The 13,310-nt window shown below is 34.7% G+C and overlaps 1 protein-coding gene across 1 annotated transcript; it reads left to right on the plus strand.

Moving 5' to 3' along the window:
• Window positions 1–5,553: 5,553 nt before the first annotated feature.
• On the plus strand, window positions 5,554–8,086 carry LOC110773633 (rust resistance kinase Lr10-like). Its single transcript, XM_088249700.1, has 3 exons — window positions 5,554–6,457; window positions 6,611–6,646; window positions 6,736–8,086. Exons 1-3 carry the CDS (start codon window positions 5,716–5,718, stop codon window positions 7,782–7,784), a joined length of 1,827 nt encoding a protein of 608 aa, XP_088105826.1. The 5' UTR covers window positions 5,554–5,715; the 3' UTR covers window positions 7,785–8,086.
• The last annotated feature ends 5,224 nt before the right edge of the window (window positions 8,087–13,310 follow it).

The raw sequence follows: 13,310 nt of genomic DNA on the forward strand, positions 1-13,310 counted from the left end.
TTTTTAAAGGAAAGTTTGCTTGTCTATTTTTATTTTTTTTTCAAAGAACATGTTTTGCAAAACAGAAGAAGGTAAAGGCAAGGAAAGAATTCTACAGGCTTTTTTCTTTTTCCAAAATACTCCATTCTCATTGCAAATATCATCTTACACCTTGGCATGCCATAATGGTGGTGCATTCTACAAAAGTTGTGAAAGCATAGGGTGAAAACACATAAGGAGTTCATTTTTGAAATAAATTTGAAAAATCCAACAGCAAAAGGATAGGTGCAAAAGCAACTCAACAGTAGTAAGGCTTTGAGCCATTTTGCATTGATGAATACTCCAATCAAATCAAGCCCCCTAAGTATGAAAGGGCCAAGGATTGTGCATGAATAGCATGAAAGCTTGTGGCTTAGGTTGGCATGTATTTGGCATGTGTTGCACTAGGATGCCATGCTCTGCATAGATATTTAACAGAGCCACAGCTACTGCTTTACTTGCATGCAGCTCATAACCCAACTAATCAAAGACTGATTTGCAGCTCATAACACATTGCACTTTTTTCAACTTCTGTTTATGAGAGGTTACGGTAGCTGTCTCTTGATAATCTTGCTCACCAAACGAAGCCCCAAGTGGCGTTCTTCCAGCATGTCTGATGTGAATACTTCGCTGCTAGAACCATCTTCCCATCCATCAGCAAGTGGTCATGGGGTGTTATAACTTGAAGTTTTTGAATATTTACACCAGTAAGCTTTCTCCGTGTTTCCACAAGGCTCTCGAATAGCCTTTGATGGCTTTGGGTCATTCTTCCACGGGTGGCACAATACGTCGTCGTCGAGCAAGTCATCAAAGCATGTAATGACGGCAGCCATCTCCTTTTCCCTTCGTTTCGACAAGGGGTCTTCGTCAATAACTCGCCTCTTAAAGCGCAACTCAAGAGTTCTGTCATGTATCTCGGCGTGCAAGATCTTCCTCAAAGTTTGACAAGCAGTGGTTGGATGTCTCACAAACTGGTGATAACGACAATATCTCAGATTGCCCTTTTCCTCTCTGGTAGGGACTTTGTAGGGCCTGAGGGGTTTGATTGCACTATGAACAAACATTGTATCAATAATGGCATGGAATTCTTTATCTTTGCACGGCAGTGGCGGGTACGTCTCTCTGTCTTTTCTTTTGCATGAATTGTAGTAACTAGATGATTTGTCATCCTCATCTAATGTTTGGTGTGCTTCTGGCAGCGGCTCTTCCAGCGATAGTGTTTGGATTTCTACGACAAGTTTGGCTCTGTTATTCTTCCAGCCTCTCTTCCAGCGGTGGTGTTTGGGTTTCTACGACAAGCTTGGCTTTGTTCTTCTTCCAGCCTCTCTTCCAGCAATGGTGTTTGGGTTTCTACGACAAGCTTGGCTTTGTTCTTCTTCCAGCCTCTCTTCTAGCGATGGTGTTTGGGTTTCTACGACAAGCTTGGCTTTGTTCTTCCTCCAGCCACTCTTCCAGCGGTGGTGTTTGGGTTTCTACGACAAGCTTGGCTTTGTTCTTCCTCCAGCCACTCTTCCAACGGTGGTGTTTGAATTTCTATGACATGGATGCATGAGTTGACACATAGACTATATGAGCTTGGCATGGGGAATCAAAGCTTGGCTTGTGGTGTGGGAGCTAAGTGCCCACAAGTTTAGCATTAGAGAGAGATTTGTCTGATGGTACAGGAACATAAGTCTCATGCTCCTTGAGGCTTGATGTGTAGAGGAATGTACTCATCGTCTTGGAAGAACAAAGTGCTTGACAGATATATAATTTATGCATGACCAAAGCAGATGGTGGTTAAAATAATATATGTGTTGCAGCTTGCAAATGAATATAATTAATATTTGTCGATTTTAAATGGATGTCATCCAACGAATGAATCACACATCAATATTAAGACCAACATAGGTAGCTTTCAGTAATATGCAAGCATGAGATGCTTTGGCAATAATTAAAGAATGTGGTGATGCTCGTGCTTTTGGTAGTGTGTAAATGCCTAGCGTTTGTATTCCTATCAAAGTGAAAGACAAGAAATAAAGGAAGCTGAATAGTCCAACTTCACTATGTTGGTACTGGCCTAAAACATGATATATATCATGAAGGAAATTTATCAGTACATGTTTACATTTGAATAGATGACATGCTCGTGCTGTTTTTGCAAGTATAAATGTAATGGCATATGGCATGATAGTATATATTTTATTGTGAAATCTAAAAGGGTAGGAAAAAAGGGATTGTCTTATCTTTTTTGTTGGCCTCCAACAGAGAGCATGTGGATTGCTGGGCCGGGAATTTATTTGGGCCCAACCCTGGATTTTTTGGGCCTCAATAGTTGTAAAGTAAAACAGCTCCATGTTTGGTAAACAATATTTTTAAAGTGTTGTTAGTACAAAAAGAAGTGTTAAAACCGTTATTATGATAATTGAAAAGAGACAGTGAAGGGTGTTTACGTGTACCATGGACAGTGAACACAGTAAATTGACAATAAAATATTTATATGATGTATATCTGTATATAAATAAAGGTGTTCTATACTCCAATCCCATCTTCACTCTTATTCTCACTTCCATTCTCTCTCTTTTTGCTCTATACTCAGTATATGCTCCCTTATGTTCTTTTCTTACCCTTTGGATTTCCTGACAAAAAGGGGGAGAGATGACTGTGTGAAATTATATTAAAAAGAGAGAGAGATTGTGTTGTAGAATTAAAGGGGAGTGATGTTGTAATTTTGCTTTGAATTATATTTATTCTCCTACATGCTTCACTGGTTTTGTTGTTTCATAATGTGCAGGGATTCCGAGCTTCGAGTTTAGAGTAGGATTTCATTTGTTATATCTCGTGCAATTTCTTTTGAGTTGTAATTAGGTGTTTTGTCTAGGAAATGCCAAAGGGGGAGATTGTTAGTATGAAAATTGTACTGGCATTTCCTAGACTCTAGCATAAGTCAGGAATTAGTGTGTAATTATCTTTTACTGAAAGTTTTGACGCAACACATTCAATCCTGGATTTTTGAAGTATGACTTGATCGATATGAGGAACTTGATTTCAAGTAAATCATGACATAATCATTCATTCATTATAGGATTCCTAATTGAAGTTATTTTCACTCAAGTGCTTTTATATTATTAGTTCTATTTTTAATAAGATTAAATTTTATCTCTTGAGATTATTTTCCTAGTTTGACCTTATTTTGGTTTAAGTAAAAATATTATTTTTCATATTTGACTGGGAGAACATGTTTCTTTTAATACCCAAATTGGTTTCATTGATTAACATAGTTTCCTTGTATAAACTAATGGGATTGGAAGTGTTGGCGCTAAATCTGAACAGATAGAGATGAGTGCAACTTACAAGTGATGAGGACGATCTAGCAGATCGATTGAGTGATAGATGCAGATTATTCTTGTCCTTGGATGCAGATCCTGAATAGAAGAGAGTTTGAGGTTCGTGAGGTCTATGGAACCGGTGTGGAACCAGCCTAAGACCCTCCGATGCTCAAGTAAGATTGTTTTTAAGAGCTCTTGTTGTTGACCATATAAAAGTATAGAAGTCAAGCTTAAAAGTCTTACCCCTGTATTGTAGTGGAGGGGCCTATTTATAGAGGGCATTTTGTATGCTCTTAGTACTCATTTTCGATGTGGGACTCGTGGGAGTGCCCTCTGAGGTCGACACGAGTCTTTAGATATTTTGGGCGGATACTTCGAGGTTGATTCTCTACAATCGGTAAGGGATGCCGATTGTAGACGAGCCGGGCCTGTAATGGCTGTTCGCAGCTTTGAGACAATGCCATCGGTGGCCGATGCCGATTGTCCGAGGCCTTGGGTACTTGGGCGAGTTTCTAAGATCCACGTGTCGTTGTATGAGTGGAGGGTCAGATACGGTACAAACAGGAAGTTTGCATGGGCTGACGAAATTGAATTGGATTTTTTAGAGAATCAAATATGATATGGATCACTTGGCTTTATGTAGTTTCTTTTGCAAAAAGAACAACATGTCTGTATAAAGACATGGCGTGACTCTTCTTGGTTTTTACACAGCTTTGATATATTTGTTTTGAGAATCTAGAATTCCTAAGAACAAGTGTTCCATGTTTATTTGGTGATTTATCAAATACTTTCATCATTCATATTGAATTTATTTGCATGTTCAATGACTCATATGGTTGAGGGCATTAAGACCGTGGTGGTGGTTTTTCTCTGGCGAACTTGAAGCAATCATGATCAGTATTGCGTTCAACATAAGGAGTGTCGACAGATCATCCTGTGACAAAAGTTGAGTTACGAAGAAGTCGGTAAACATTATCTAGAATGTGTCTAGGATAAGTGTGTGAGTACTTCTTGTAATCATCGTTTTATAGTGAATTTGTTTTGGACTAAGGAGTCTCGTGGATTTTCCCCAAAAGTGGGGTTTTACCACGTAAAATAATTCCCTGTTTGTTCCTTTATTTTACGCTCAGTACGTCTCAGGATTGATAAGCCATATCAATCTTGTTATTGAAGTAGGCATTTTTAGTCATCATATAGGTAATTTCATATAATTATAAAATATGAGCCCATTTGCTTTTAAAAATATAATAAAATAATATGATATTTGACATTTTGGGTGGAGTTCAATGTTTTCCAAAATGTCAAATTGCCATATAAGTTATCAAATTCAAATTTAACATTTTGCATTTGACATCTCCTTTGGAGATGCCCTTAAGCGGTGAATTTGTTAATTACCAAACTATATATAATGAATATATCTATTTTCCTATCAAATCAATATTTTCAAAAGATGACTTGTGGTCTTGTAATGAAAAGTCGAGGAACGCTTTATGTTTAAAGAAAGAAAAAAAGAAAGAAACTGTCATATCATTCGATCCATTTTTACAAAGTAGATTAAATATTATTGAATATTAAATAAGTAGAAAGAAGACCAAGGCCAAGACCAAGACCTGGGTCTGCAGTCAACATATATTTAACGTTTTTTTTTTTCCTAACTTATATTGTTCTGTTTTTTCTACATTCACACTTGACCAGCATGTGCTCTCTGATTGACATTTATGAGTCAACAACAATGTGATGCTTAAATTAGACTGGACCATATTATCTTTAGACTCGTTTTCAATGATGAAAGTGTTAGCGTATTTTCCATTTTGTCACCTAATTTTTCAAAAGAATTAAGGGCCAGTTTTGAATTGGTGTTATTTAAATAAAAATATTATTTTTGCTGTACTTTGAAAATTATTAACTATAAAGTAAAACAGCTCCATGTTTAGTAAATAATATTTTTAAAGTGTTGTTAATACAAAAAACAGTATTAAAATCGTTTGATAAATTTTAATATAAAATTATTATAACTATGAATAATGACTAAAATATATAGATAGTTTTGTCAACCAATCCACGAAACGCACTCCAATGTTAGACTAAATAAATCAATTTTTATAAATGAATATTTTAATCATCTGCGAATAGACTGTTTTGCCCACCAATCCGTTTTCTTTTTCTTGGCATTGTGCAAGACCAAAGACCTTGAGGGGTCAAAAGTCCTCAGCAGGGATTACACTTTGTCAATGCTGCAGGGATTACACTTCCCATGGTCGGCTACTATGCTGGAGACTAATCCATCATAAAACCAATCATGCTATATATCTGTGTAGACGATATTAATGCTTAAATCTTATCCATGTCTGTCGTATACAATCAATTAATAACTTAGCAAGAGACCGGAATGCTGCAAGCCATTTTTTTTGTTAGAATAATGCTTCTGATCAATTTCTTATGCTGGTTGCTCATAGTAGTAGATGTCGATGCAGTCCATGGCGGAGTAGGCCTTGAAATTTGCAGAGAAGCAAGATGTAAACCGGACGGCCCAGCCATCCGATTCCCATTTCGACTTAAAGATAAGCAGCCAATCCATTGCGGTTACCATGGCTTTGATCTATCATGCAATAACGACAGCGAGACTGTGCTCGACATGCCATCTTCATCTAACAACCTCTTCGTTGAAAAGATTAAGTACACATCTCAGGAGATTGAAATATCTTACAGCAATTATTACCTATCGGAAAATATTTTTTACTTCAGTTTATCTTCTTCTCCCTTACAATTTGTGCCTGGACACAATAACTATAATTATACCCTATTTAGTTGTTCATATCCTAGGGAAAGGGATGCATACACAAGCTTTTGTATGATGCAATTGAGCCCTTCCGACCTTGACAATCCTGAAAACGGTATATATGCTGTCAACACTCAATGTTCTGTTGATAGACTGCCCCTAGAGTCTTGTACCAAGCTGCATGACTATACTTCAATTCCAGACATATCATCCTTTCCAAAGAAGTTGCATTGGTCCAAACCATCATGTCGACATTGCAAAGAGATGGGCAAGGCATGTAGATCAAAGATTCGTAAATATAGTCTTGCACATGTTGAGACTGCAGAAAGCGAATGTTTAGATTTCCCTGAAGGTATCATTTAATTAAACTTGGCTTTGTTGCAGTACTTTGCAAGCAAATATTATTTATTTTCAGTCCTTCAAATTCGATCTGATTAGTCAGGACTCAGAATTTTATCGATTTCATAGCAAAAGTACTTATTAGCTTAAATAACAACTTTTACAGATAGTAGCCGTAGAGGGACACGCATAAAGATATCAGGTGAGTTGTCCACAAATTAAAATACTTGTGTTGATGTATAAATCTGAATCAAATATAATTAGGTTAATTTTTGTCATCTCTATCTGCAGTTTGCACAGTTTCTGTGGCTCTTATCGCAGTGGGGGCTCTCATCATCAACCATGCCTATAGCTCCAACAAAACAGAGAAAACAAATCAGTTGAGAATTGAAAGATTTTTGGAAGATTACATAGCTCAGAAGCCAAGCAGATATTCCTATGCTGATATTAAGAGGATAACAAATCAATTCAAGGACAAGTTGGGGCAAGGGGCCTATGGAACAGTTTTTAAAGGGAAGCTTTCCTCTGAATTGCTTGTTGCTGTGAAAATCCTCAACAATTCAAATGAAAATAATGGAGAAGATTTTACAAATGAAATGGGAACAATGGCTCGCGTGCACCATGTCAATGTGGTTCGCTTGGTTGGCTTTTGTGCTGATGGGTTTATACGAGCTCTTGTGTATGAATTCTTACCAAATGGCTCATTACAAAACTTTTTATCATCAGCAGATAATAAAAATTCTTTCCTTGGTTGGGATAAGTTGCAAGATATTGCTTTAGGTATTGCCAAAGGAATTGAGTATCTTCACCAAGGGTGTGACCACCGAATCCTCCATTTCGACATCAAACCCCATAACATTTTGCTAGACCAGAATTTCACTCCGAAAGTTTCCGATTTTGGTCTAGCCAAGTTATGCGCAAGGGATCAAAGCGCAATATCCATGACAACCGTCAGGGGGACCATGGGCTACATTGCACCCGAAGTGTTCTCTAGGAACTTCGGTAGCGTGTCCTACAAGTCAGATGTCTATAGTTTCGGGATGATGTTGCTGGAAATGGTTGGTGGCAGAAAAAACTTTAAGGTCATGGAGGACTCCACCAGCCAAGTCTACTTCCCAGAATGGATTTATAACCTTTTAGAACAAGGAGACGACCTACGGATCCATATTGAGGATGAAGGAGATGCTAAAATTGCAAAGAAACTTGCCATTGTGGGTCTATGGTGCGTCCAATGGCACCCAATAGATCGTCCTCCAATGAAAGTTGTAGTTCAAATGTTAGAAAGAGAAGGTGACAATCTAACCATACCACCCAATCCTTTCTGCTCTACTTCGAATTGAGTGCATACAACTGTACTGTCTGCAAGGCATCTGGACATTTGCGTACCTCAAGAGTTCTACCAGTCACCATGATTTTGTTATGAGATCATGCACTGTAACATTAAATAACATATGGTGTTGAATATCGTAGTATATGCTAAGTGTTTGGGTTTGAATTTGTCATGAGTCACTATTCGCTCTATATTAATTAGTGATTCGAGCTGGTTTTCTGTACTATTTTCAGTTCATCTTGTTATTTTCGTATGTAATGATTTTTAATTCAATTCCATCAGTCCTTTATTCATCGAAGGCATAGCGACGAATTTATATTGAGTCAGCTCCCATTTCCAATTCAATTCACAATTCTCAACATACCCATTTCCAACAAGTTTTGCTTCATAATTGGTAGTTGAAATTCACAAAAAAGACTACTTTAAATCAATATTTTCAAAAGGTGACTTGCGGTCTTGTAATGAAAAGTCGAGGAACGCTTTACGTTTAAAGAAAGACAAAAAGAAAGAAGCCATCATATCATTCGATCCATTTTTACAAAGTAGATTAAATATTATTGAATATTAAATAAGTAGAAAGAAGACCAAGACCTGGGTCTGCAGTCAACATATATTTAACGTTTTTTTTTTCCTAACTTATATTGTTCTGTTTTTTCTACATTCACACTTGACCAGTATGTGCTCTCTGATTGATATATATATTAGACTGGACCACATTATCTTTAGACTCATTTTCAATCAGTGATGAAAGTGTGAACACATTTTCCATTTTATCACCCAATTTTTCAAAAGAATTTAGATGAAAATTTAATAAAATATAAGTCATATATTTTTTGGTCAAGAAAATATAAGTCATATTTAATAAAACAGTCTCGCTCACTTAAGGATCTAAAAATAAGGTCTTGTGAGGTCCTATTTAATAAAGGCCATTGGATTAAGGGGCAATTTGGAATTGCTGTTACTTTTAAAAAAGTTGCTCTGATGTGCTTTGAAAATAAATAGCTATAAAGTAAAGCAACTCCATTTTTTGTAAACATTATTTTTAAAGTGTTATTAGTACAAAAATTGATGTAAAAACAGTTTGATAAATTTTAATATAAAACTATTGTAACTGTGAATAATAATTAAAATATTTAGAAAATTTTGCCAACCAATCCACGAAAAGCACTCCAATGATAGACTAAATATATCAATATTTTATATATGAATATTTTAATCATCCACGAATAGACTGTTTTGCCAACCAATCCGTTTTCTTTTTCTTGGCATTGTGCAAGACCAAAGACCTTGTGGGGTCAAAAGTCCTCAGCAGGGTTTCCAATAATTTATCAACCTAAAACCTCGCACTAGCAACTGAATGTCTACTGAATGACGATGTCGACCCATTAACAATTTCCTCTTTATCTCCAGCCATCAAATTCACTCATAATCAACATCACCCAAGGCAGACAAAGTGTGGAAGCTCAACCAATATGGTGCAAAATTGTGAGTGAAAACAAATAGAAATCGGCATGGGATAAAAGGAACAAACAACACTCAACATGAACACCAAGATTTATACTGGTTCGGCTTTATAAGCCTATGTTCAGTTTGGAGACGACAGAGCAATCCACTATATTCAAAGAGAGCATACAAGTAGTGTTTATCACTCAATTTCCCAAAGTCAAATTGTCAAATTGTCACATAAGCCATCAAATTTAAATTTAATATTTTGTATTCGATATTTTCCTTGAAGATGCTCGGCTGCGAATTAGTTAATTACCAAACTATATATAATGAATATATCAATTTTTAAAAAAGACTACTTTAAAATCAATATTTTCAAAAGGTGACTTATGGTCTTGTAATGAAAAGTCGAGGAACGCATTATGTTTAAAGAAAGAGAAAAGAAAGAAACCATCATATCACTCGATCGATTTTTACAAAGTAGAGACCCAGTAAATTATTTTAATCAACGATTAAATATTATTGAATATTAAATAAGTAGAAAGAAGACCAAGACCGAGACCAAGACCTGGGTCTGCAGTCAACATATAGTTAAGATTTTTTTTTCCCTAACTTATATTGTTCTGTTTTTTTCTACATTCACACTTGTGTCATTAACAATTTCCTCTTTATCTCCAGCTATCAAATTCACTCATAATCAGCATCACTCAAGGCAGACAAAGTGCGGAAGCTCAACCAATATGTGCAAAATTGTGAGTGAAAACAAATAAAAACCGGCATGAGATAAAAGGAAAAATCAACACCCAACAAGAACACTAGTGTGTTTGGATGAGGAAATTTAAAAATACAAAGGATTTCATAAATGACGGAATTTAAAATGACGGAAATTAATGTTCTAGAATTTGTAAAGTTTCTTGTTTGGGTGACGGATTTAAAACACGGAACTTAACCTTTATTTGTAAAGTTATCTTTTTAAAAACTCAATCTCTCTTGGGATTTTAGAAATGACGACTTTTAGATGGAATTTAAAGTTGGGATCATAGAAATTTAGAAATTCCGCGTGGGAAAAAACATGGAATTTGGAGATCATAAATCCCAACTTTAAATTCTATCTAAAAGTCGTCATTTCTAAAATCCCAAGAGAGATTGAGTTTTTAAAAAGATAACTTTACAAATAAAGGTTAAGTTCCGTGTTTTAAATCCGTCACCCAAACAAGAAACTTTACAAATTCTAGAACATTAATTTCCGTCATTTTAAATTCCGTCATTTATGAAATCCTCTGTATTTTTAAATTTCCTCATCCAGAGACGACGAAGCAATCCAATATATTCAAAGAGAGCACACACGTGGTGTTTATCAAATACACCCAAATTCACACTCACACAAATACGAGATAATTAAAGAGAGACAAATAAGAATTTTTGTCTCTACATCAAAGCACTTATGCAGCATAAAATGAAGAAGAAAACAACTGGAATTTTATTCCTTCTCCTACAATACGTAGCAGCAACTCCTTTTCTTCTATGCTCTCTATCTCATTTCTCTTCTTTTTCTCTCAGTCTGCTTGTTAGTACAGATGGCTCGATACAAGCTATAATGTGTAAGTCACACGTTAGAGAATATAACAACAATCTACAGTTCAAATATAGGTGGTTCACTTCTAATTGCACCGAAGTCTTTGAAGTTAAAATCTCACACCTAGAGATTCATTGGGCCTAACTCAACCCAAAGATTGGACCTATGAGGTTAAAGTAGTGACAATATTAGAGCATGATTTGAACAAATAGGAGACTCGTTTTTGGCCCGTTGGTAGGACACTACCTTCCTCTAGTTCTCTTATATTGCTCAGCAATAAAACTCTCCTTTTATCCCACCCATGTAGTCCAAAGGAAAAAATGCACATAATGCTGCCATTCAACTTTGCTTTCCCACTCTGTGTAGACGATATTAATGCTTAAATCTTATCCATATCTGTCGTATTCATCATCAAATGTAATGGTTTTTGTTTGTCAAAGTAAAAAAAAGAGAAGGGGAATTTTCTTAAGCACACCGGGTCACACTTTGCCTCGAAGTTGCTGTAACTGTCCCCAAACTCCAGCATTTCATATTAAATTTATATTAAATTTTTGTAATTGTTGAGAAAATATTGAAAATTCTGTATTGTTGACCCCCAAATAATAAATAAACGAAAGCATTCACAATCATTGGTATGACATGATAATAGAGAATTATAAATTAATTTCTATTTTCCTATCATCCGTGGCTAATGAAGTTTAAGTGACAAGTTTCCAAAATTTATTATCATTTTTTGTTAGGCGGCGAATTTGTTAATTACCAAACTATATATAATGATTATATCAATTTTTTTAAAAAGACTGCTTTTATTGTTCCGTTTTTACAAAGTAGAGACCCAGTAAATTATTTTAATCAACGATAAATATTATTGAATATTAAATAAGCAGAAAGAAGACCAAGACCAAGACCAAGACCTGGGTCTGCACAGTCAACATAGACTTGAGGTTTTTTTTTTTTCCTAACAATATTGCTCTGTTTTTTATACATTCACACTTGACCTGGGTCTGCTCTCTGATTGATGAAAGTGTGTACGGATTTTTCATTTTATCACCTAATTTTTCAAAAGAATTTAGATGAAAATTTAATAAAATATATAAGTCATATTTAATAAAATAATCCCACTCATTTAAGGATCTAAAAATAAGGTCTTGTGAGGTCCTATTTATTAATAAAGGCCATTGAATTAAGGTGGTGTTATTTTAAAAAAAAAGTTGTTTCTGCTGTGCTTTGAAAATAATTAGCTGTAAAGTAAAACAACTTCATGTTTGCTAAATAATATTTTTTAAATATTTTTAAAGTGTTATTAGTATAAAAAATAGTGTCTAAAATATATTTTTAATTTGAAAATAATATAAAACTGTTGTAACTGTAGTTTTGCCAACCAATCCACGAAAAGCACTCCAATGACAGACCAAATATATCAATTTTTATATATGAATATTTTAATCATCCAGGAATAGATTGTTTTGCGAACCAATCCGTTTTCTTTTTCTTGGGATTGTGCAAGACCAAAGACCTTGAGGGGTCAAAAGTCCTCAACAGGATTTCCAATAATTTCTTATGTCTTACAAATAAAAAATTAATGCACAATGTTATTATGATAATTGAATGAGACAATGAAGGGTGTTTTCGTGTACCATGGACAGTAAACACAGTAAATTTATATAAATAAAGTTTGTTTATACTCCAATCTCATCTTCACTCTCATTCTCATTTTCATTTTTCCCTTATTTTGCTTTATACTCTAGCACAAAAAATAAAAAATAAAAACTAAAATTGAAAGGGTTATCAAACAGGTTTCTTTGTATCAATCTTTTTCATATTGACTTGGCGCTCATTTTGATTCCAATCTGTTTACTTTTTAGTTATTATGTATATATAATATGTGATGGTTTTGTTTGCTTCTTGCACTTCCTTTTCAATTTTTAGTTTTTTTGGGATTTTTTCCATTTCTATATAGTATGCATCAATCAATTGGCGTAAGTTTCATTTCTAGGGAAGTTGACCAATGATTATTCTCCTAGTTCGTGTGAAGCGTTGGCAAAAAAGAAAAAAAAAAAAAAGTTGATGCGAAAGTAAGTACACAGTTTTGGCAAAACATATAGTTAGCGTTGTATTAGTTCAATAATTAGTTAGCACTTGAGAGTTACTGTATATATATTTTAAGGAGAATAATTGTGTATTTGATTGAATAAGGTAATAAATAAACTGAAACTGCACTTGGATGGTTGTTTCTTAGACTTTTTTTTATTCAATTTCGTTGTATGATTGAAACTTTCCAAGTCTAAACATTCCAAGTCTTTAAGAAATACAGATAAATTTCTTGGAAATTTTACTAATTTTGGCGTTGAAATTTCTTTACAGTGTATTTGGACGAGGAAGTTTAATTATTTATAGAATTTGTAAATGACGGAACTTGAACACCTTAATAATACAAGTACAAATATGATTTAAAAAAGATTCTAATGATATTTCTCTTTTCAAAGTTGGAAGAGATCCAAGTATTATTCTCTA

The sequence above is a fragment of the Prunus avium genome, chromosome 2 (genome assembly GCF_965620075.1).
Source record: "Prunus avium chromosome 2, drPruAviu1.hap1.1, whole genome shotgun sequence".
NCBI lineage: Eukaryota > Viridiplantae > Streptophyta > Magnoliopsida > Rosales > Rosaceae > Prunus > Prunus avium.